Raw genomic sequence first — 22,686 nt, forward strand, 5'->3', positions numbered from 1 at the left:
AAAATGCAAATTAAAACTTGAGATTCCATCTCATCCTAGTTAAAATGGTTATTACCAAGTAAATAACAAATGCTAGAAAGGATCCTGGAAAGGATGCAGGGAAAGAGACACCATTATTAAATGTAAACTAGTAAACCACTATGGAAATCAGCCTAGAGGTTTCTCAAAACAAAATAAAACAAAACAAAGAATAGAACTACCATTACGACTTAGCTATAATCCTAGCTTTATACCCAAAGTATTCCATACCCAAAGACACTTGCAAATTTATCACTACTCTGTTCTCAACAATAAAGAAAAGTAATCAGCCTAAAATGGTCTAACACACACACACACACACACACACAATTTGGGCATGAGGAAAAATAAAATTGTGAAATTTGCAAGAAAATTGATGGAACTGAAAAATATTAAGTGAGATGACACAGATGCAGAGAAACAAATAGCACATGTTTTCTCTCAGACATGGATCCTAGCTTCAGCCCATCCCCACATACACCCCCTCCCCTCCACACACAAAGATCCAGAAATAAAAAGGCAAAGACATGAGGGCAGTCATGTTGTTTATGCTAGCTCTATGAGGATTTGTGCTGGAATCTGGATACCTGTTGTATAGATATTAAATTGGACCAAATGATCTTTGGCTTTAGATTAAAAAAGAGTTTCAGCTATAAATGGGGTTAAGTGCTGGAACTATTTTAGTTATGTCTTTCTTTCAGGCACACACGTGCCAGGAGACAGGAGGGGAGAAGTAGAGAGACAATCACTGTGAATAATAAAACCAACTGAATGAAAGATGACTTCAGTGCTTGCCTTGCATCCACAGGGCCTTGTACCCTAGCATCTACCCCACACAAATAGGAAGATGATTTCGAAGCTAAGTCATTATGCTGGAATCACATTTAGATTTTATCTTAAGATATGGTCAGGCCACATAGAGAACCCTGCGCCTTTTTCCTCTATGGTATCATGTAGGCCTTCATCATTTCCATAAATCTTATACAATAATCCAGGAACAGAGCAAAAACTGTTTATCTTTTCCCACTTGACTATTCTTTACCCCCTTAGGACACTGCTATGTTCAAGAATGTCATCTATGTCCCAGCACATCTGAATTTCTTTAACAGAAATGCTTTGCATGTTTCTGAAGACTGTCATGAGGCCCAAGGCAATAAAGTTCAACAGACTTGAGCTGTAATCTTCTCCCAAGGAAATGGTTGGAATGCCAAGATGCCTTTTGACTTTGACTTCACAGCAGGGCTTCATTTGTAATGATGCTGTCCAAACTTTAAGTGACAACAGCTGTGATATGAAGCTCTACACGTTCATTTATAAAAACTTCCCACAAATTAAAAAATTAAAGAACAGGGGATTTCAATCCATGACCAATTAGCAGAGGCCCAGCAACCATAAAACATTTAGATTAGGAAGAACTATTTATTATTTTACAAAATGTTTACACATTGTAGTGAATGTCTAAAAACTTTTTGTCAGTCAAACACTGATTGCAAAATATAAATATAAAATTCCTCGCAAATCACGTTAGAGACATTAATTAGGGTAAAGATGGAAAACTTCTAAAACAATAAGGCTACAGCTATTGACACAGCGATTGCATTCCAGAACAGTGCAGTTATCTATTGGGGATCAGTTCCCAAAAGCACATTCTGGAGTCCCCTGTGCTGTGGCAACATAATAGCCTTGCAGTTACAAATGTACCAGGCAATTTATGAACTTGCAAGGACTAGAACACTTATACATGCTTTACTCTCAACTTCAATATGTAATTTACCTTTAATTATTCTGCTACAATTGGAAAGTGAGCCCTGTAATCTTAATTGCCATTTATCTGTAAGTACTCTTATTCTGCATACTTTTTAACTGTTTTGGCCAGCTGTCCTATTTCATAAAATGTTGGAATCTCTTAAAATCGTTACATTTAAACATTTAAAATTGAGAATCAAAGGTATTGTACATTAATGGAGCTAACTATAGAACTTAGACTAGGTAGCTTAGGAAAAATGAAATATAAAATAGCTGTGAATTATCTGATCAGGTATGGGGGGGGGCAAGAGAGAAGGTTTGAAGGCTAGCAGAATGAATGAAAATGTGTAACCTCAGGGGGTGAAAGTAGGGGGACTCTCTAGAAAGTACCAGAGACCTGGGAGGTGAGAGACTCTCAGGATGCAAAGGGAGGGACCTTAGATGAAATGCTGACAGTGGGGAGAGGGAACTTATTTTAGAGTCCACCTCTGGTAGAAAGACAGAGCATCAAGTGGTGATGGGGTTGCCATCCCACAGTCAAAAACTCTGATCCAGAATTGTTCCTGTTTAAAAGAACTGCAGGGCCAAAAATGGAGAAGAGACTGAGGGAAAGAAAGGTGGTGCCCGGGCCAGCCCAACTTGGGATCATCTTCTCAAGTGGAGGTTCCACTATTACTGATGTGTCTTACAGACAGGAGCCTGGCATGGCTGCCCTCTGAGAGGCCCAACAAGCAGCTGAGACAGATGCAGATACTTACACCCGACCATTGGACTGAAGTTGGGGACCCCTGTGGTTGAATTAGAGAAAGGCTGGAAGAAGTTGAGGAGGAGGGTAACCCCCATAGGAAGATCAGCAGCATATAGTAGATGATATGAGGCCCCCCGACACATATATGGCAGAAGACTGCCTGGTTTGTCCTCGGTGGGAGATGTGCCTCATTCTGGAGAGACTTGAGGCCCCACGGAGTGGGGGAGGCCTGGCAGGGTGGGGGGTGGGAACATACTCTTAGAGATGGGGTGGGATGGTGGGGTGGTAGGGTGGAGGGGAGGAGGAATGGAATGAAGAACTGTGGGAGAGCAGGCCAGGAGGGGGGCAACGACTGAATTGTAAAAAATTAAAAATTAAAATAAATAAAAGGAAAAAATAGCTGTGAATTGTCCAAAGTCTTGAAAATATTTGCATCTTCTACACAGGAACTAAAACCAAACCACCTCTTTATATTACAATATTCTAAAGTCTCAGCTATGATCTGACTATTACAGAATTATAACTAGACTCTCCTGCCAGGCTTGTAAACTTGTCATGGTAGACTCATGAGGTGATGTGGACTGTCTCAACAATCACTCCAGCTCCCCTGCTAAGCTGTAGCCCCAGGGAGTCAGCTTTATTCACTCTATTGTACACTGTACTCATTCCTATCATAACAACATCCCTAGGGAAAGGATTCATTATTTTCTCTGTCATTTACCCATGCTACCCTCAACCCTGTAGCACTTTTATATGCCTATCCTTACAGCTCTTGAAGTACAATGTTAAGAAAAAAAAAGGTGACAAATACATTTTACTATAGTTTCAGCTTCAGTCACACACACACACACACACACACACACACACACACACACACAGAGTCTTAAATTCTTCTCAACCCTAATTTTAATAATGGTTCTTAAATGTTTTAACCTCCCTTCTAGCCCACCACTCACAAGAGGTAGTGGAAAAGAAAGGTTATTATTTGGACACGGAGGAAGTGGACCTGTTTAGAAATTCTTCTTTGGAGCAAATACCATCTATGTTAGCAGTTCAGTTAACAGAAGTCAGCAGTGGCAAGTCTATCCATTCAAAAACACTTCACAAAAATACCAGCAGTCCAGTTCAGTAGTGTTGGGACAGCAAACGTGAATCAGCATGATCCAGAAGAAACAGCTAGGCCTCAGCCTACTAGGCATGAGTCAGCTGGGGGGACTAGGACCAGCTTGGACATCAGAAGTTCTCTGCCATGCCCCTCTTAGTGAAGACTCAAGACCAACAAAGTGTTGCAAACTTAGCTATGCACAAGCCCCTGTCACTGTCCGTTGAGTGCTATTTATACTCCCTCCAAACATCACATGTCTTCCACAGGTCTTGCCTCAGCACGTGAGTCTATATCAGCTAACATCACTCAGCCAGTTCACCCAAGTCCACAGATTCAACAAGAAGCTGCCAGAACACCACCAGAAGTTACTTGTGTTCTTTCTCTATGGAGTCATGGCAAACGGATCTCAGCTACGCAATGTAAGGTAAACCACTACATGTGTGTTGTTAGCAAATAATTTTTCATCATGCGTTCTTTCATGTGCTTGTTTAGCAAAATATCCTTTCACCTGCGTCCACTTCAGGAAAGCACTCCTTCATGTGCGTGCCCCAGCAAAACACTATCCAACAAAGACCCCATCAGTTCCCACTGCACATGTATTTAATCAGGGTATGAGTGCTTCTAGTGTGTACTCTGATGTGCACGTGAGGATCAAGGATGACTTTGGAGTTGGTTCTCACCTAGGTTTATGTGGAATATAGGTATGGAAACCAGGGTATCAGGCCTGAGTGGCAGGCATCTTTTCCTCAGAGCCATCACACTGGACCTTCATTATATTTAATGCTAAATAAGCTTATAAAACCATACAGGATGTATCACAGTTTTAATGCTACATATACTTATGTGTACCCTGACACTAATTAGAAACAGAAGATGAATGCTAGGCTTAACAAATATATCAAGGTTTAAGATCTTTGAGTGAGTGGATCAAGTCTGCTTTGGTTTTAGTTGCCTGGAAAATAGAGCACTATACCTAGCACATGGAAATAATAGCTAACGTCTAGTGAGTGTCACTAGGTACCACAGATACTCTAACTGAAATGTATTTCATTAATACTGATAATAATTTTATTTTTTTAAAGACTTATTTATTTATTGTATACGAGTAAAATGTAGCTGTCTTCAGACACACCAGAAGAGGGCATCAGATCCCATTACAGATGGTTACGAGCTGCCATGTGGGTGCTGGGAATTGAACTCAGGACCTCTAGAAGAACAGTCAGTGCTCTTAACTGCTGAGCCATCTCTCCAGCCCAATATTTCTTCTTTATATATGCTGTAATTATGTCTACTTTGTTGGTGAAAGAATGGAACCTCTAATGATTATTTTGCTGAGATCTACACAGCTATGAAGGGTAGAGCTAAGACTTGATGCTAAGTAGCCTTTCTTAATGTAATTTTTGCTTTATATCTGTGTTTCTGCATTCTTTTGTTCCTTAAATTCAATCAAGTATTTAAATGGAATCTAAAAATGGCATACGAGAACACATACAATCCAGGTAAAACATTCCAGTACAAGTCTATTCAAGAGAGCTTCAGATTACATCTTATCTATGAAATGGTAATTGAAAATTAAAATAAAAATGGGTGATTATAAGCTATATCTATTTTATTATGACATTCTTTTATCTCTATATTGAGGGATTTAAAAATAAATATAGATAATGAAATTAAAGCTTCTACAGTACACTTACAAGAATCTAGAAGCAGAGTGGAGAAGGCAGATGGGAGGAAGTAAACAAGGTCACTGGGCAAGGTCAGAGATGAGACACAACGAGCCCAGGGAAGGTTGTGCAGAACAAATGAAAAAGACCCACTACTGTGGCTTGGTGAAATTTAAAACACTAAATCAGCTATAGAAGTTGTTTACCAAAAAAGTGTATTATCTACAATTTACAAGAATAAAAAATTCAAAAGTGTAGGACGATTCCACATTTTCAGAGTTCTGAGGAAAATACTACTGAACTTATTTTATATTTTGGAACAACATACGGTGATATTATTTTTGTTGTTAAATAGTCTTTTAGTGCAGGTAGAGATGTTCTAAATAGCTGTGAACCATTCTCCATTGTGTGCAATATTACTAATGTATGTGCGTGTGTGTACATACATACACACATATTTACATATACACATATTACACATTAGAAAGATTTGTTTTAATTTTATTATAGTAACCATTTTCTAAATCCACGAACAGAATAAAAAGTTTTTGTTCACATACCCCCAGTCTGCTATTAAAGTGATATTGCTTCCATTTATTTTCTCCTTTTAAAATTAATTTTGGCCTGGGCATGGTGGTCCACACCTTTAGTCCCAGCCCTTAAGAGACAAAGGCTGGTGAATTCAGCCAGCCTGGTCTACAGAGTGAGTCCCAGGACAGCCAAGGCTACACAGAGAAAACTTGTCTTTAACATCAATAATGATGATGATGACGACCATAAATTATTATTTTGGATATTTTTAGAAAAGGGCTTGCTATGTAGCCCACGCTGGCCTGTAGCTTAGTATGTTGGTTAGTCTGGTATTGTACTTATCCTGCCTCAGCCTCCTGAGGGACAGATTGCAAGCATTGGGATACCCAATGTGGTGATATGATTCCTAATTGTTAAAGTAGGCTTGCAATCTGAGAAAAATGCTACTTGGCCATGACTTATCAGTTTTCCCCCTGAAATATGTTATAATTTACCAATATAAATTAATCTTAAAATATTTACATAGTTTTATTAATTTGATCTGCTAAAACTACAATGAACATTAGTATGTCATACTACCTAAGATATACACATCAATTTACAAACTTAGTTTCAAAGATAACTCATCTAACTAATGATTCAAAACAACTGATATTAGGAAAAAAACCTACTTCCTGTAATTAAATAGCATGGTAGCACTCGGTACCAGTGAGTGGAAGAATTCCTGGGATTTGGTCCCCACAAACCACCACTTGTTAGCACCTAAGTTAGCATTCCCAATGTTCACACAGCAGAGCAGTACAGATCCTATATGTCTGCACCAGACACCGAGAGCAGCAGAACATCATTTATGGTATATGCTAATAGGTAGATGGACTGTGCTTCCCAATAAGAATTTTTCTAACCTCTTTAAACCTTTCCGAAATATTTACTGTATCAATAAAAATTTACAGTGATCTAAATATCATTTCCTTGGGGTTTTTGCTTTGCCATGTTTTAAAAATATAGAATGTTTATAAATGATAAGCAAATATATTATCTAATATTTATATGTGGATAAATATATAAAGATAATATTCCTAGGCACACATTAATATTTTAAGCTATTGTTATAGTGTACTGTTTATATATATATATATATTTCTCATTAGAAGTGACACTAAATTTTAATAAAAGCACTGTTTTGTATCAATAAAGACTATAAAATTAAGATTATCTACTTGGACAATTTTTTCTTTAAATCTAAAGAAATAGAACTGTTTGATAGAATGGGTTGAGCCTAAAATTATCCACAAAGGCTCACAGGATAACAGCCTGGATACCAGCTTTGAAAACAATCGGACCAGGAGGGCTTGAACTTCACTTACAGCTGAATAGACTGGCGGGTCTGGCTGGAGGAAGCTCTATGAGGGGTATGACTTCTAAGTGTATTAGCTAAGTGTATTGTCTGGCTCCTTCCTCTTGCTCTGTTTTTTGGCCACAATGAGTGAGATGAGCATCTCTGTTCTGCTCTTGGCTGTCTCAGGATGTTCTACCCCAGTAAAGTGCAGCAACAATGGAACCAGCTAACCAAAGACTCAAACTTTGAAACTGGGAGACAAATATATCTTTTATCCTTTAAGTTTTTTTTCCTCAAGTACTTTGCCACAGTAATAGAGTATGATTAATATAGAATCATTCAAAGATCAAACATTATTACCAAATAAAGGCATTCTGTCTAGAATATTGGAAAAAGCACAGGTCTGGCCATTATGATCTCCATCCTTATCCCTGGCAGGTTACTATGGTACTGCTAGCCTTACCCAACCTCCTCCCCTTGGTGGACCCATTCTTTAACTAGAAGAGTTTAATCAATTATCTCTAATAACCTTTGTTTCATAATTTCCTGAATCCTTTGTCAAATCCATTTCTGATTTCAACTGGCTCAATGAAAAGATTGTCCAGAATGGAACTCAGACAGGTATCTCCTGCAAACATTCTGGCTACCAGCGTGGATTCTAGAAGCCAGTTCCATGAAATTTATAGAACACAATGTTAGGCTCAATATGTACTCATGACAGTCCACATTAGGAAAGAGTGCCCTTAAAATAAATGAATTCATCTCTACAGAGATATGTTTCAAGAGGTTATGGCAATGATCAAAATTTTTGATGCATTATTGATAGAAAAATCATCCCTCAAACTGCAAAACCTACTTTTACACATATGCTTGTTAATAGGGCTGAGTTCCAGAGTAAAGAGTCTGAGCAAATCAACTCCAGTAGAAGACTTTGGGGTTACTGTGAATAGACAGTAGGGGAAAATGAAGCCACTCTAAAAACACAGCTAAAGAATTTCAGTCTAAATGTAAGCCTTGTGTGCACAAAAACAGGCACTGCTTACAGTGTTTTAATAATTTTGAGCCTACCAAAATTTTATTTGTAATTTAAAATATGAAGTTACAGGTGCTTGAGAAATGACTCAGTAGTTAAGAGCACTGCCGTTCCAAAGGACCCGGGAACAATTTTCAGCACTCACATTGTGTGGCTCAGGACCATCTATCACTCCAGTTCTGGGAGATCAATGTCTCCTCTTCTGGCCACCAAGAGCATTACATGCCTGTGCTGCATAAACATGCATGCAGACAACACACAGACACAGACACACGCACACACACAAGTTATAGTGGCAGGAGAGATGGCTCGGTAGTTAAGGGGCAGGAGAGATAGGTGGCTTGGTAGTTAAGGGTACTGGCTAGTCTTCTGGAGAACCCAGGCTCAGTTCTCAGCACCTTCATGTGGCTCATGACAATCTCTAACTCCAGTTTCAGGGAATCCAATGTCCTCCTCTGGCCTCAAACACTAAGCACCCATGCAATATGCAGACATATGTGCAAACAAAATACCCAGACACATAACTTCTTTTAAAAAGTTTTATAAAAATGAACATGTTTCCTTGACTAAAATAGGTTGTCAGGGCTGGAGAGACAGCCCAGTAGCTAAAGAGTTGTTGCCTTTGCAGAGGACCTGGTTTAATTCCCAATACCCATATGGAAGCTTACATCTACCTCTAACTCCAGTTCCAAAGGATACAATGCCCTCTCGATTCCATGGACCATACATGCATGTGGTACACATACATACGCTTGGGTACACACTTATACACATAGAATACTAATATAAATAAAATGTTTGTGTAATAAACAGGCTATAGACTTTAATCTCCTGTCAAGGTTTCTTCTGGTTTTTGGTTGAATGAATAGAAAAAAGCCTACTTTCTAGTTCTACTTGCTTAGAATGCCTCTCTGGTCCTTTCACCTCCAAGCTATGTTACTTCTGCTTCTTCTCCTTCATCTTAATTTTATCAGTTAACTGCTTTTCTTGTAAGCAACAAATACATAATCCTGGTTTTAAATCCAATACGCTAGTCAGTGTTTTTTATTGAAAAATTGATATATTAACATTATGAGTTCTTATTGAAGATTACATATTAATGTCTTAGTTTTGGTTTCCATTGTTGTGAAGAGACACCATGACCAAAGCAACTCTTACAAAGGCAAACATTTAATTGGGGCTGGCTTACAGTTTCAGAGGTTCAGTCTATTATCATCATGGTGGGAAGCATGGCAGTGTGCAGGTGAACTTGATGCTGGAGGAGCTGAGATTTCTGTATCTCGATCCAAAGGCAACAAGGAGACTATCTTCCACACTGGGAGGAGCTTGAGCATAGGGGACTTCAAAGCCCACCTATGCACAGTGACATTCCCTTCAACAAGGCCACACTGCCTCCAACAAGGCCACTCCCTATGGTCAACCATTTAAACACATGAATCTATGGGGCCGAACCTATTCAAGCCACCACAATTCATGTCATTTTGTTCTTTATGTAATGTTTGGAAGTTCCCTAATACCTATTTGCTTAGTTTTAGTACAGCTTATTATTTCCTACATCTCTATGAGCCTACCTTTTTCTTCAGCATTCTGGTTTCCTTCAAGTGTCTTCAGTAGCACTACCATGCTGATTGTGAATCCCTTGAGTTTTTGTTTATCACACAGGGTCTTTCCCCTTCAGCCACGAGGACCTCTTTTCTTGATACAGTACTTTGGGTTGGTAGTTCTTATCTTTCAGAGCTTAACCAGATTATGTGGCACCTTCCTGGAATTCAGAGTCGCTTCTAAGGTATCAACAGTTATTCTGATTGGTTTGCTTGTATGTGAGACTCTGTGCTCCCTGTCATGTGTGTCTGTATTTTTCTTTGTTGTGTACACTTAGTGTTTTAACTAGGATGAGACATGGGTAGGTTCTGTTCCAGCCTTGATTGCTTGGCATTCTAAATGCCTCTTGTATGTGAATGGTACTTTCTATCTGTAAATTTGGATATGATTTTGTTGAACATATTTTTTTATGCCTTTAGCTTATGCTGTTCCTTCTTCTATGCCTATGATTTGTAAGTTTGCTTTTTTAATGGTGTGCCATAGTTCTCATATGTCTGTTTGCGCTTATTATTTTATCTTTATTGTTGTTTGAATGTTCTAAGTCATTTACCTTGTTGTCATTGTGAGCTATCAGTTGCTATGATAAAATATACTCTAAAAGCAACTTAAGGAAGGAAGGAAAGGAAGGGGGAAGGAGGGAGGAAGGACATATTTACTTTGTTTCATACTTTAAGATATTTTCTATCATGGTGGAGAAGGTGAGGTAGGAAGAGGTTGATACAACTGCTCCCACTGCATCCTCTGTCAGGAAGAAAAGAATGAATGTCTGTGCTCACCTTACTCTCTCCTCTTTATACATCCCAGAACCCCAGAATCCCAGCTCCGGAAATGATGCTGCACACAGCAGGTTAATTTTCCCTTTCTCAATTAACCTAAGCACAGTAACTCTCCACAGGCGTGCTCAGAGTCTCCTCTATCAGGTAATTCTACATCTTAGAGTTAGCAGAGATGATTTTATCATCATACTTGACTTCAAACTCTGATAGTCTGCCTTCTATTTGTTTCATTTTACTGGTATTTCCACTGCATTATTTAATGTTTGAACTTTTCATTTCCAAAACTTAATTTTTCAGTGTTTCTCTTTTTACTGAATTCTTATTCTATATTCTGTATTATCTTCATTTCCTTCAGTTGTTTGCATATTTTGTAAAATTTGTGTAAGAATTTATTTGTGTTCACTTTGTAGTTATTCTTACAATAATCCTTTTGAATTGTTTGTCTAAGACTTTATCTAGTTTATTCTCACAGAAATCAATTTCTTGTGTTTCATGCACTGAAACCTGAAAATGTGGGATTTGGTGTATGGTTGGGATTAAAAAAACATCCATTTTCTTTAAGTCGAAGTATTTGTAATGTTTTAAATGTGGCTAGGTTGCAATAGCGACTAGACACTACTCTTTCTTACAGGGCTGGGGGTCTGTAGCTAGGTAAATGAGCCTTTGTGCCACAGGTTCAGAGCTTATACTCACCCTCCCGTACAACTGGGAGAGTAGAATAGTAACTCAGAAGCAAACACAGGGGATAGATAGGCCCAAGGAGACAGCACAGGAATAGATGCTTAGAAACAATGAGCCCTCAACTCCAATACATGCCAGGGAGAAGAGGAATAAGAATACTACAGTGTGCACTGAAATGCCAACTGCTAAGGGAAAGAATGTAAGGAAGATAAGCTGAACAGTTACGAGGAACAATTAGTATTAGTTATAGAGGACAGACAGAGATAAAATCCAAGTGGAAAGTGAGGACAATAGAGACCGAGGGCAGAGATAGGGCAGCTAGAACTAAAGGGGCAACGAAATGTGAAAGAGGTAAAGGAATTTAGTAAGACAGCTTTTAACAATGCCAGCACTTGACAGGCTGGGGCAGGGAGATGTCAACCTCAAGGTAACCTTATGCTCTGAGGAAAAGCCTATGTCAACACCCAGAACACCCAGAACAGGGCAGGACAAAGCTGGTCCACAAAATTGAAATGGGAAGTGTTACAGAGTGTCTCTGTGTAATGTTGCACTCTGCCCCCATGCTGTAGCCTGTCTCAACGTGGTTACCTTTGTGGAAGAAAGTACATTCTTTATTCTGTCTTGGATTCCTATCTTTGAATATTTGGGTTAACAGAGGTATCTTCCAATGAGTGAAGAACATATGAGAAATTCCTATGTTATGTTGTGTTGTCTGCTCCACAACCAAAGGGTATGGATAGTGGAGCAAGGAAGTCTGGATACAGTTTCATTGAGCCCAGGCTGGCCTCAAACTGACTATGTAACTGTCATAGTTAGGGCTACTATTACAGTGATAAAACACCTATGCCGGGCAGTGTTAGCGCACGCCTTTAATCCCAGCACTTGGGAGGCAGAGGCAGGAGGATTTCTGAGTTCGAGGCCATCCTGGTCTACAGAGTGAGTTCCAGGACAGCCAGAGCTACACAGAGAAACCCTGCCTCGAAAAACAAACAAACAACACCCCCCGCACCCCATGACCCAAAACAGCTTGGGGAGGAAAATGCTTATTTAGTTTACACTTTCACTTTGCTGTTCATCATCAAAGGAAGCCAGGACAGGAACTCAAACAGAGCAGGAACCTGGAGGCAGGAGCTGATGCAGAGCTATGGAGAAATGATGCATACAGGCTTGCTCCTCATGGCTTACTCAACCTGCTTTCTTATAGAATCCAGGAGCACCAGCCTAGGGACAGCACCACTCACAATAGGCTGGGCCCTCCCTCATCAATGAATCATTAAGAAAATGCCCCACCACAGTAGTTCTCAACCTTCCTAATGCCGTCACCCTTTAATACAGTTCCTCATGTTATGGTGACCCCTGCCCCCAGCCATAAAATTATTTTTGTTGCTATTTCAGAACTGTAATTTTGTTACTATTATAGATCATAATGTTACTATCTGAAATGCAATCCCTGTGGAAGGGTGGTTTAGCCTCCAAAGGGGTCGCTACCTAAAGGCGTGTCTATAGCTTGATCTTATAGAGGAGTTTTCTTAACTGAGGGAAGTTCCCTCCTCAGATGACTTGAGTTGGTGTCAAGCTGACTAGATAACCTTGATTTTGGATTCCTCTGCTCGCCCTCCCACGTGCTGAGCCTATAGATGTCCACCCCCATGCATAGCTGGTTTTGCTTGGGTTGCCCTAGGGAGCTTTTATCCTGCCCCCAACACCCCTGCCTTACTGAAGTACAAGCAGTGGTACACACTGGCTGTCTCACATGTTCAGAAAGATTGTAAGTTTGAAGTGAGGTGGCCAATTTTAAAAAGAATTTATGTAAAAGAATAAAATCAAGCTACCAATAAAAATTTTATATCTCCATTTTTTTGTCAATGCTCTACTCAAATTAATCCTTATTTTCTGATATATAGTTAGTATTCATATTGATATGTAGTTATTCCAATACTATTTGTAAAGAAATAAAACCCGTTATTTCTATATTGCATGCTTTTCAATACTTTTGTGAAAAGTGACATAAATGGGTCTACTTCTGACTGTTCTTTCCCACCGACCTAGTTGTTGATGCTTTATGTCAGCACATCTTCATTAACCTATGTTGATGTTTTTAAATCCTCTGATTTTGTTCTTTTATTGAAGGTGCCATCCTAAATCTGTAGTACTTCCACAGAAATTCAAGAACCAGTTGGCTAACTGCATTTAAAATACAGTTCATTTACAGAGTGATACCTAACACCTTAATAACACTAATTCTTCCACATCCCTTGTGTCTTTACTAAATGATTATATAAGCTTACCTAGTAGTTCTTGTTAGTTTCTTGTTACTTTCTTATAGTTGATATTTTACTTCATAGCTCAACTATTACATACATATGTTAGATAAGTAAATATAGTCTTAGTCATAGGGGAGGTCTAAATTTGTCACTGGTTTATGCTGAAATTAATTTATACTGGATCATATCCATGGTATTGGAACAGTTTAAAACTGTGAGTTCATTTTTTTAATGAACTTGATCTGTGGAATCCTGATTGTTTAAACGTGCGCACATGTGTGCATGTGTGTGTTTTAAAGGATGTATAATTGGTGTGTATGTGTGTATTTTAAGGGATGTATAATTGCTTCTCCTTAAGGCCATAAGGCAGAGTGTAAGCATGCTCCTAAGTACGGATGACCTCGCATTCTCAGTGTTTCTATTGCAATATAAAATTTCCAGCTTTAACCAGCTCTCCAAGCTTATAGAGACCAATGTGTAAGTATAGTCACAAAACCTGCTGATGCAGGCCCTGGAGAGATGGCTTAGTCAGTAAGAGGACTTCTTGCAGAGGACATGGTTCAATTCCCTGTGTCCATTTGGCAGCTTACTGTCTGTAATGCCAGTTCCAGGGGATCTGGCACCTTCACACAGACATACATGGAGGCAAAACGCTAATGAACATAATAATAAATCTTAAAAAAAAAAGACTTTAAAACCTGCTGATATTTAGTGTTTGGCTTGTCTACTTGTTCTTTTTTAAGCATACAGGGGAAATGTATTTGGAGATCTCTACTTCATAAGAGGAACTGTGTATCAAAATTGTCATTTATGTTTATTTGGAATTTCCTAAGGTCCTTTTCTGTGTTGATGAGTGGGCTCCTCATAGAATGAAGTTTAACATAATGAGAGAAGTAGAGAACTTCAGTGGGTTTTCAAATCAAAATTTATTGTTGAAACACAGTAGTTAGATTCTGGACATAATAAAAATGTTAAATAGAGGTTCAAGTCATGATTTTTTGTAACCCTTGTTTTGAAAAATATGATCCATCTTTTGAAATGAGATGTTATGTAGGAAGTAATTATACCCTGTATAAAACAGTGCTGTGACAAAATTATCTTGGCTTTGAAAGAGCCTAATAAACAAAGCAATTGTTTGGCAGTACTCATGTTCCCTTTGGTTTTCCCTTGAGGGCAAGAAAGAGACTAATTTCTAGGTCATGAAAAGAAACATTACTAAGTGTTTGAATCACTAACTAAAATTTAGTTCATTTACTTTTTGTTTCTTTCTTAAAAAACCAACACAGATGTCTAGCCTGCTATTGAATTCTATGTGTTTGTAAAGGGCACTCTGAATGTCATGTCCAGCCCCTTTATGCCTGCTGTTTCAACAAGAAGAAACACCATTAAACCCACGGTGTAATAAAGAACTATTCAAGTAAGGACAGTACATGTAGGCCCACTAATAACCCAAAATAATACTTCTATAATGGCAAACAATGGTGGGAGCATGATGAACACAGAGACTGTGGTGTTTGAATAGATATGGCCCCTACAGACTCATGAGTTTGAATGCTTGGCCCATAGGGAATGACACTCTTAGGAGGTATGGCCTTACTATAATAGGAGTGGCCTAGTTGGAGGAAGTGTGTCACTAAGGAGGTGGGATTTATGGTCACATACATGCTATACATGCTTAAGTTATATGCAGTGTGACACGCAGTCTCTCCCCGCTGCCAGCTAATCAAGATGTACAACTCTTGGCTCCTTTAACACACTGCCTGCCTGCATATTGCCATGCTTCCTGCCATGATGATAATGGACTAAACCCTGAAACTGGAAGCCAGCTTAATTAAATGTTGTGCTTTGTAAGAGTTCCCTGGTCACAGTGTCTCTTCATAGCAATGGAAATCCTAACTAAGAGAGAAATTCATACCAGGGACTGGGGTATTGCTGTGATAAGCCTCACCTGTTTTAGTTTGGAGAAATGTGCTTTTTGGGATTTTGGATTAGGCGAGCAGTGGAATGCTTTAAGTGGAGCTTAAGAGACCATATTAGTAGGAACATAGAATACAGTAGTGCTGAAGGTGACTTAGACTCTGGGGGCCTGACTCAAGACATTTCAGAGGAGAAGAATTTTAGTATGTTGCCTACACATACAGTTGTTCTTGTGATATTTCGGTGATGAATGTGGCTGGCTTTTGCTTTTGTCCAAAGAGTTTGACTAAGGCTAAGATAAAGAGATTTATATTAACTGCATCAGCAAAAGACATCTCAAAGCAACCTAGTATAGACTCTGTCCTGTGGTTCACTGTTAGGAAGAGAGCATTTTGCAAACAGAGCAAGCAAAAATACAAAATGTATGTATGGTTTTAAGGACTAAAGGGGCACAGGAAGTGGAATGGATATAAATCCTGTGTTCAAAGAGATAAACAAATTAAAGATATTAATTATTAATATTAAAGAGCAAGTTCCAGAATAGCCAAGCTTAGGCAGTGAAGGAAACCATTGAAAACAGGAAGCTGGTAAAGATATAATTGAACAAGAGGGCCATATTCCAGCCCCAGCAAGTAGCAGAACTTGGCAGCTTTGGCCATGTGGTTCTGCCTTTAGAGGCAAGGACAGAAAAAGGGGTTTATGGAATCTCCATCAGAGCCTAAGGAAAGTCGATGAGGCCAAGTGTGTGGCAGGGATATTCCTGGATGGAGGCCTAGAAATAAAAGGGGTTATGGACTTTCCTTTCAAGAGTAAGGAATGTCACTGAAGCCAGGCATATGGCAGGGGTGTCCCTGCATGGAGGGGTCATTGTATGAGTCTGTGAAAGGTCTCAGTGTGAAGCTGTGACATTCCTGGATGTTAGAGATGCCAGAGCCATGGGATACCTGCCAAGGAAAGCTGCTATCAGGGAGTAGAACCAGCCTAAAAGAAAAAGTGTGTGGCAGTCAACAAAGCTGAAAGGAGTTGGAGAGCTTAAGAGCTTTTTGACATCAGACACAGAGCTTGAAATTTGCTCAGCTAGTTTTCAGTCTTGCTTTGGTGCTGTATTTCTGCACTTTGGTCCTTTCCCTATGTTTTGGAATGATAATGTATACCCTGTGCCATTTCATGTTGGAAGTATGTGGTCTGTTTTTTATTTTATAGGTGATTACAGTTAAGAGATTGCATGAATCTCAGAAGAGACTTGTGAACTTTGGACTTAGACTGTGATAGACTATGGGGGCTTTTGAAGTAAGGACTAAATATATTTTGATAATGCTACGGCTACAAGCCTATGGTGGCCAGGGAGTGAGATACAGTGGTTTGAATAGGTATGGACCTTATAGACTCATGTGTTTGAATGCTTATCCCATAGGGACTAACACTTTTAGGAGGTGTGGCCTTGTTGGCATGGGTGTGGTCTTGTTGGAAGAAGTGTGTCATTGTGGAAATAGCCTTTGAGTTCTTATATAAGCTCATGCTATGTTCAGTGTCATTCCCTGATGCATGTGGAGTAAGATGTAGAACTCTCAGCTCCTTTAGCACCATGTCTGCCTGCACATTGGCATGCCTTCCACCTTGATGATAATGGATCAAACCTCTGAAACTATAAGCCAGTCCAAATTAAATGTTTTCCTTTATAAGAAAACATGCCCAAGAGTGGTATAACTGGGTCTTCAGGTAGATCTATTTCCAATTTTCTGAGGAACCTTCAGATTGATTTCCAGAGTGGTTGTACCAGTTTGCAATCCCACCACCAATGGAGGAGTGCTCCTCTTTCTCCACATCCTCTCCAACATGTGTTGTCACCTGAGGATTTGATCTTAGCCATTCTGATGGGTGTAAGGTGGAATCTTAGGGTCATTTTAATTTGCATTTCTCTGTTCACTAGGGACTTTGACCATTTCTCCAGAATGCACCAGAGACCTGGGAGGTAAGAGACACTTAGGACTCAAAGACCTTAGATGAAACGCCCAACAGTAGAGAGAGGGAACTTAAAGAGCCCACCTCCAGCAGGAAGACAGGACATCAATTGAGGGATGGGGTTGTCATCCTACAGTCACAACTCTGACCCATAATTGTTCCTGTCTGAAAGAATTACAGGATGGAAATGGAGAGGAGTCTGAGGAAAAGAAGGTCTAGTGATGGGCCTGGGGTGGGATCCAGCTCAAGGGGAGATCCCCAAGTCTGGCACTATTGCTGAGGCTGTGGAGCACTCATGGAAGGGGACCTAGCATGACTGCCCTCTGGAGGTCACCACCCCCCCCCCCAAAAAAAAAAGAAAGAAAGAAAATACGCCTTAGTCATGGTGTCTCTTCACAGCAATGGAAACCTTAACAGGAACAGGAGCTCTGCTTAAGTGTATCTGAAATGCTGATTTATGTAAGCAGTTATATAAGTAAGTTGTGTTTGAAAGAAACAAAGTTATGACTGAACTTACTTCCCAGAAAGATGAGTATTCAATGAAAAAAAATATTGTAGCCCAGCTTCCTACAGGTCTGTAAGTAAAATACTTAACTAGATGTGTTAAGATTAAATTTAGATAAGACTTTAAAACATAATTTTAAAGTGTGAAACTTAAAGCTTTGAAACTTAAGTTCATAAATAGCATAAAATACTAATAAAAAAAACCTTTCAACACAGCTTTTGTGCTTTAACATCAGTTATTTGGAAGCTGTGGAACTGTCTAGCTTTAGAGCTTTTGAACATCTTGACCTGTCAATCCTGCTTCTTTGTAAAATACAAAAATAGAAAAAATTCAATAGAAAAAAATTACTATAAAAATTAACAAAAAATGTGGGGTTTTTTTGGGGGGGAAGGGAAAATTCAGTATATAAGCATACACTGAGATGTTTTCTACAAAATAATTTTTAATTATAAAAGAAATGCTCTTATGTAAAAATGGGCTTAGTGTAAATATCTTTTCAGATTTATAGTCACCTATATGTACATGAATATGGAATTACAAATAAAAAAGGAATCATATCATGTCTACTCTATGTAACAACCTTATGCCTACTTTTAATATATAACATGTGTTTGTATACCAGTACATATATAGATTTAATATATAACATGTGTTTGTATACCAGTACATATATAGATTTAATATATAACATGTGTTTGTATACCAGTACATATATAGATTTAATATATAACATGTGTTTGTATACCAGTACATATATAGATTTAATATATAACATGTGTTTGTATACCAGTACATATATAGATTGGCATGTTTCTACTTGAGAGTTGAACAGTCTTTCAAAGAAACCACTATTAAATAAATCAGTATCAAAATGGTAACTATTTAGGGGTTTTGAGATGCCACAGGGCCTCCTACAAGCTAGTGGCTTTCTAGCACGTAGCTTGATCCCCATCCCTTCAGCCATATCTTGACTTTGATTTTCTTTGTGGCTTTAATCATACTTATGTTAATATCCACTACGTTGAACATTTCTGGATACTATTTTAATACTATGCTTTTATTTTTTATGTGGAACCATACTATAACTGAGCTGTCTTATATAAAATATCTTAAGATACAACCATATCGTTACCTGAAGCTGTAATTTGTTCATGTTCTCTTTAAAATAATAATCTATAGAAAGAAAATACCAAATTTGACATATCCATTCTATCACTGATGTGTCTGGTTTTCCTATTAAGATCTGTTTTATTTTTAATTATATGTCTGGTGGGAGGCTACATGTATATGCGAGTATAAGTGCCCACAGAATACAGAAGAGCATAATTCTCAATACTCAAAGAGAACAGGATGGCAAAGAACAAGGAACCCAAATTGTTTCTTCTAATTTGGGTTCTCATTATTTTATAGGAATGTCGTCTCTGTAAGAACATATACTTATTCTGAAGCCTATAGAAAATTGTTTCTTTCAATTCATTCAGTTATTATTGGATTGCTCATTATTAATTCCTCTCTGCTTCAATAACATCTAAAAACTGACTAGGGAGTGACGTATATAGTGAGAATTTTGGTTTCTTAAAAAACCCAGTTATGTTATGTGAATAGGTTTTTGTTTTAATCCCAGATGTGGGATAAGAGGCCACTTAACAGCAGGTGTCATGATTTGCTTCATGCACAGCCAGGCCCTGAGAGAGCCTGTGGAGGCTGCTGCCCCAGTGCTGTTCCTGGTTGTTGTTATTGTGGTTTCATGAGAAGAAAGTGGAGGTATTCTGATGATGAAGATTGGACTTGCCCCAAGGGACTCAACATCCTCATCAGGAGGAAGTAGTCCAAAGAGATGTGTGTTCCCTTTCCCCTCTAACCTGCTTTCTCTCCTACCTAGTGTTGAAGGTTTGATTAGGGTGTAATAAAACATTAAAACCCAATAAAATAGCCAAAAACTACATTAACAGACGTAAGTATAAAATTTGGTAATATACAACTATAGGCCTTTAATATATTGGTCATATTATAAAATCAGTAAAGTAACAAAGTACTTGTCAATAGAAAACAAGGGAAGAACAAAGAAGTGAGAATTTACATCAGCTAAGGAGCAAGTGACTCAATAGATTTCAGCTCTTCTTTAGCCATAGCAGCCTTAAGACACTGATATTTCAGTAATTAATATATCTTTTGGGAAAAAAAGTTATTTGCAAAATGGGAATAATCCAAAATCACTCCAGATTACCTGTAGAGTACAGTTCATCATCCTTATTATGTAGTCAAACTGTTGATGGTCCAGTATTGCCCGGTTCTGCTGAACGTGCAAGCCCAGTTCATCAGTGAGACACTGTCTTGCTGCTTTTCCTTTAAGGGCTCTCAAGGCAGCAGGAAGGGTCTGAGAACAAGAGAATTCCATGTGACCAAAAGTACCTTCAAGCAACCACACTGAAAATTCAAATATGTCCTGTCAAGTATTTAACAAAGTCACCAGAATTGAATTCCTAGGGAATGGGTGACTCACTATTAAGACCAATTGTAAAACAGAATTGTAATTATATGTTCATTTATAAGACAGGAAGAAAAACAAGTACAAGTAGCTTGTAATGCAGACTGAGAAAACGTTAAATTTGCCCCTCCTTCCCCGGAGTTGACAGAACTTCAGTGACCAAATAGACTGCTGCTTAGACCATGACACAAAGCTATAGACATTTAGACATCTTTGGATGTTATCTTTAATGAGAGCATTGCTTTCATTGTAAGAACATTCAGAAATGGCTCCCTAATTTACTATATAAACCTGCTCATTTGCATTTTGTAATAGAGAGCTTATTTAATTTGAAAATCCTAAAAGTATAGAACAAAGGTACAAATAAGCAATTAAGGAAAATTGTCAGAGCAATGGGGCACAACAACAATAGAAGCAGGTATAAAGTCAGCATGCAAAGCCTGGTATGGCGGCATACACCTGTATTCCAAGGAGCTGAGGCAGAAGGATCAGTAACACAACATCAATGTAGAATACTACAGAGTGAGACCTTGTCTCCAAAACTCCGAACCAAAACAAACCCAAATCAGAAGAAAACAGCATGCAGAAGCTGAAGGCAAAAACCAACCAACAAATAAACAACAAAACGCTCAACATGAAAAAGTGAGGGATGATGGGTTAGTTATCATGTAGTAAGTAGCAAGCAACTGTACATATTTACCAACCCCTTGTAGCAGATGTTGAGAACTGTGACCATGAGTCACCAAGAAAAGGCTATGTCATGTTCAGCATGATCCATTGAAGAAGGCAAGAAAACCCAAAGGCACATTTAAATTTTATTATCAGTTTCTAGTATTCATTATACAATTTAACTAGATTCCTTGCAAAAGATGAAATTATATATAAAATTAAGTATGTGAAAAAAGTTTTAAGGAACCAAGCTTTTAAATTGGAGAGAAAGTGGCTGGAGAGACAGCTCAGCTGGTGAGACTGTGTACTGCTTTCACAAGTTCAGTTCCCAGCACCCACATCAAGTGACTCTTTACGGTATAACTCCCGCTTTTCAGGGGCTCTGGTGGCATGGCATCTGCTGACACCAGCACACACCCCACACACATAACACACACACACACACACACACACACACACACACACACACACACACACACACACAAGATAATATGAAATCTCTGTAACAAAAATTTGTAGAAAATGACTACAAAATTTTTCTTGTAGGCATGTATTTAAACTATAGTCTAAATTTTAGACACTGTTCACCTAAGTCATTAAAGTGACTGAGAGACAGAAGAGAACTGGAGAAGACACCACTTGGTAACTTCAAATGTAGCCTAAAAGGGAAATGATAAATAGGAAAAACGGTTCATTACCTTCTCAGTCTCCAAAGTTTTATTTTCAAATATGAACGAGATGCAGTTTCTAACAACTTCCAGTCTCTGTGCACTGTTAAAAACTGTTATCACTTTTTCCATTATTGAAACTAGTAGAGGAATATAAAGAGAACACAAATAAATTAGAACTACATACATTATGCACTGACTAGGCTAATCTTTCAAATCCTTGGGAAAAAAACCTGAAAATGTAACAAGTGTAACAAGTACAAATGTAACAAGTGAAAAAATAGTATAATTGGTCATGCTAATAGTTTTAAAGTAATTCATTTTTTCCTTTGGAGTATATACAATTTAGTTCACATTTTCTAATAATGGAGAGGTAAGTTACTAGTATAACACTTGCAAATATGTACATATCTAAGAAATCAACTTCAAGATACACCCAGAATACTAAACTAGAGCTAAAACAGGAAAAAGCTCCACTATCATGAGACTTTGCCACATCCCCCTCAATTGCTAGGGAAGAAGAGACAAGTATCACTAAAGACAGACAGACAGTCCATGAACCTCCTGAGAGCATGCACAGGACTGACTCAGGCCCTCTGTACAGATGTAACAGTTGTAAGCTTGGTCTTCATGTAGGATTCATAACAGCAGGTGCAGGGTTGCTGTCTCTGACTACATTCCCTGCCTTTGTGACTCTTTCCCCTAACTAGGCTGCCTTGACTAGCCTCAAAGATCTAGTCTTATTGTAACTTGATATGCCAAGGCTGGCTGATATTCTGAAGAGAAGGAGAGGAGTGGATAGGGATGGGGGGTAGGGACTAGGAGGAAAGAAGGGCAGAGAAACTGGTCGGGAACAAAGAATTCTCACCTGAGGAATACCTAATGGCTGAGAAGCACCTGAAAAAATGTTCAGCATCCTTAATCATCAGGGAAATGCAAATCAAAGCAACCATGAGATTCCACCTCACAC

The 22,686-nt window shown here is 38.6% G+C and overlaps 1 protein-coding gene across 5 annotated transcripts in view; it reads right to left on the reverse strand.

The window, feature by feature from the left end:
- Positions 1-22,686, reverse strand: part of Sbf2 (SET binding factor 2) — a 355,852-nt gene that overhangs the window by 93,804 nt on the left and 239,362 nt on the right. For all 5 annotated transcript variants that reach the window (XM_029479589.1, XM_021166298.1, XM_029479590.1 and 2 more), the window contains exons 15-16: positions 21,747-21,856; positions 20,119-20,268 (exon numbers count right to left, since the gene is read on the reverse strand). In XM_029479589.1, coding sequence (XP_029335449.1) covers positions 20,119-20,268; positions 21,747-21,856 — 260 coding nt within the window. The remainder of the gene's footprint in view (positions 1-20,118; positions 20,269-21,746; positions 21,857-22,686) is intronic.

Source organism: Mus caroli, chromosome 7, assembly GCF_900094665.2.
Source record: "Mus caroli chromosome 7, CAROLI_EIJ_v1.1, whole genome shotgun sequence".
Lineage (NCBI taxonomy): Eukaryota > Metazoa > Chordata > Mammalia > Rodentia > Muridae > Mus > Mus caroli.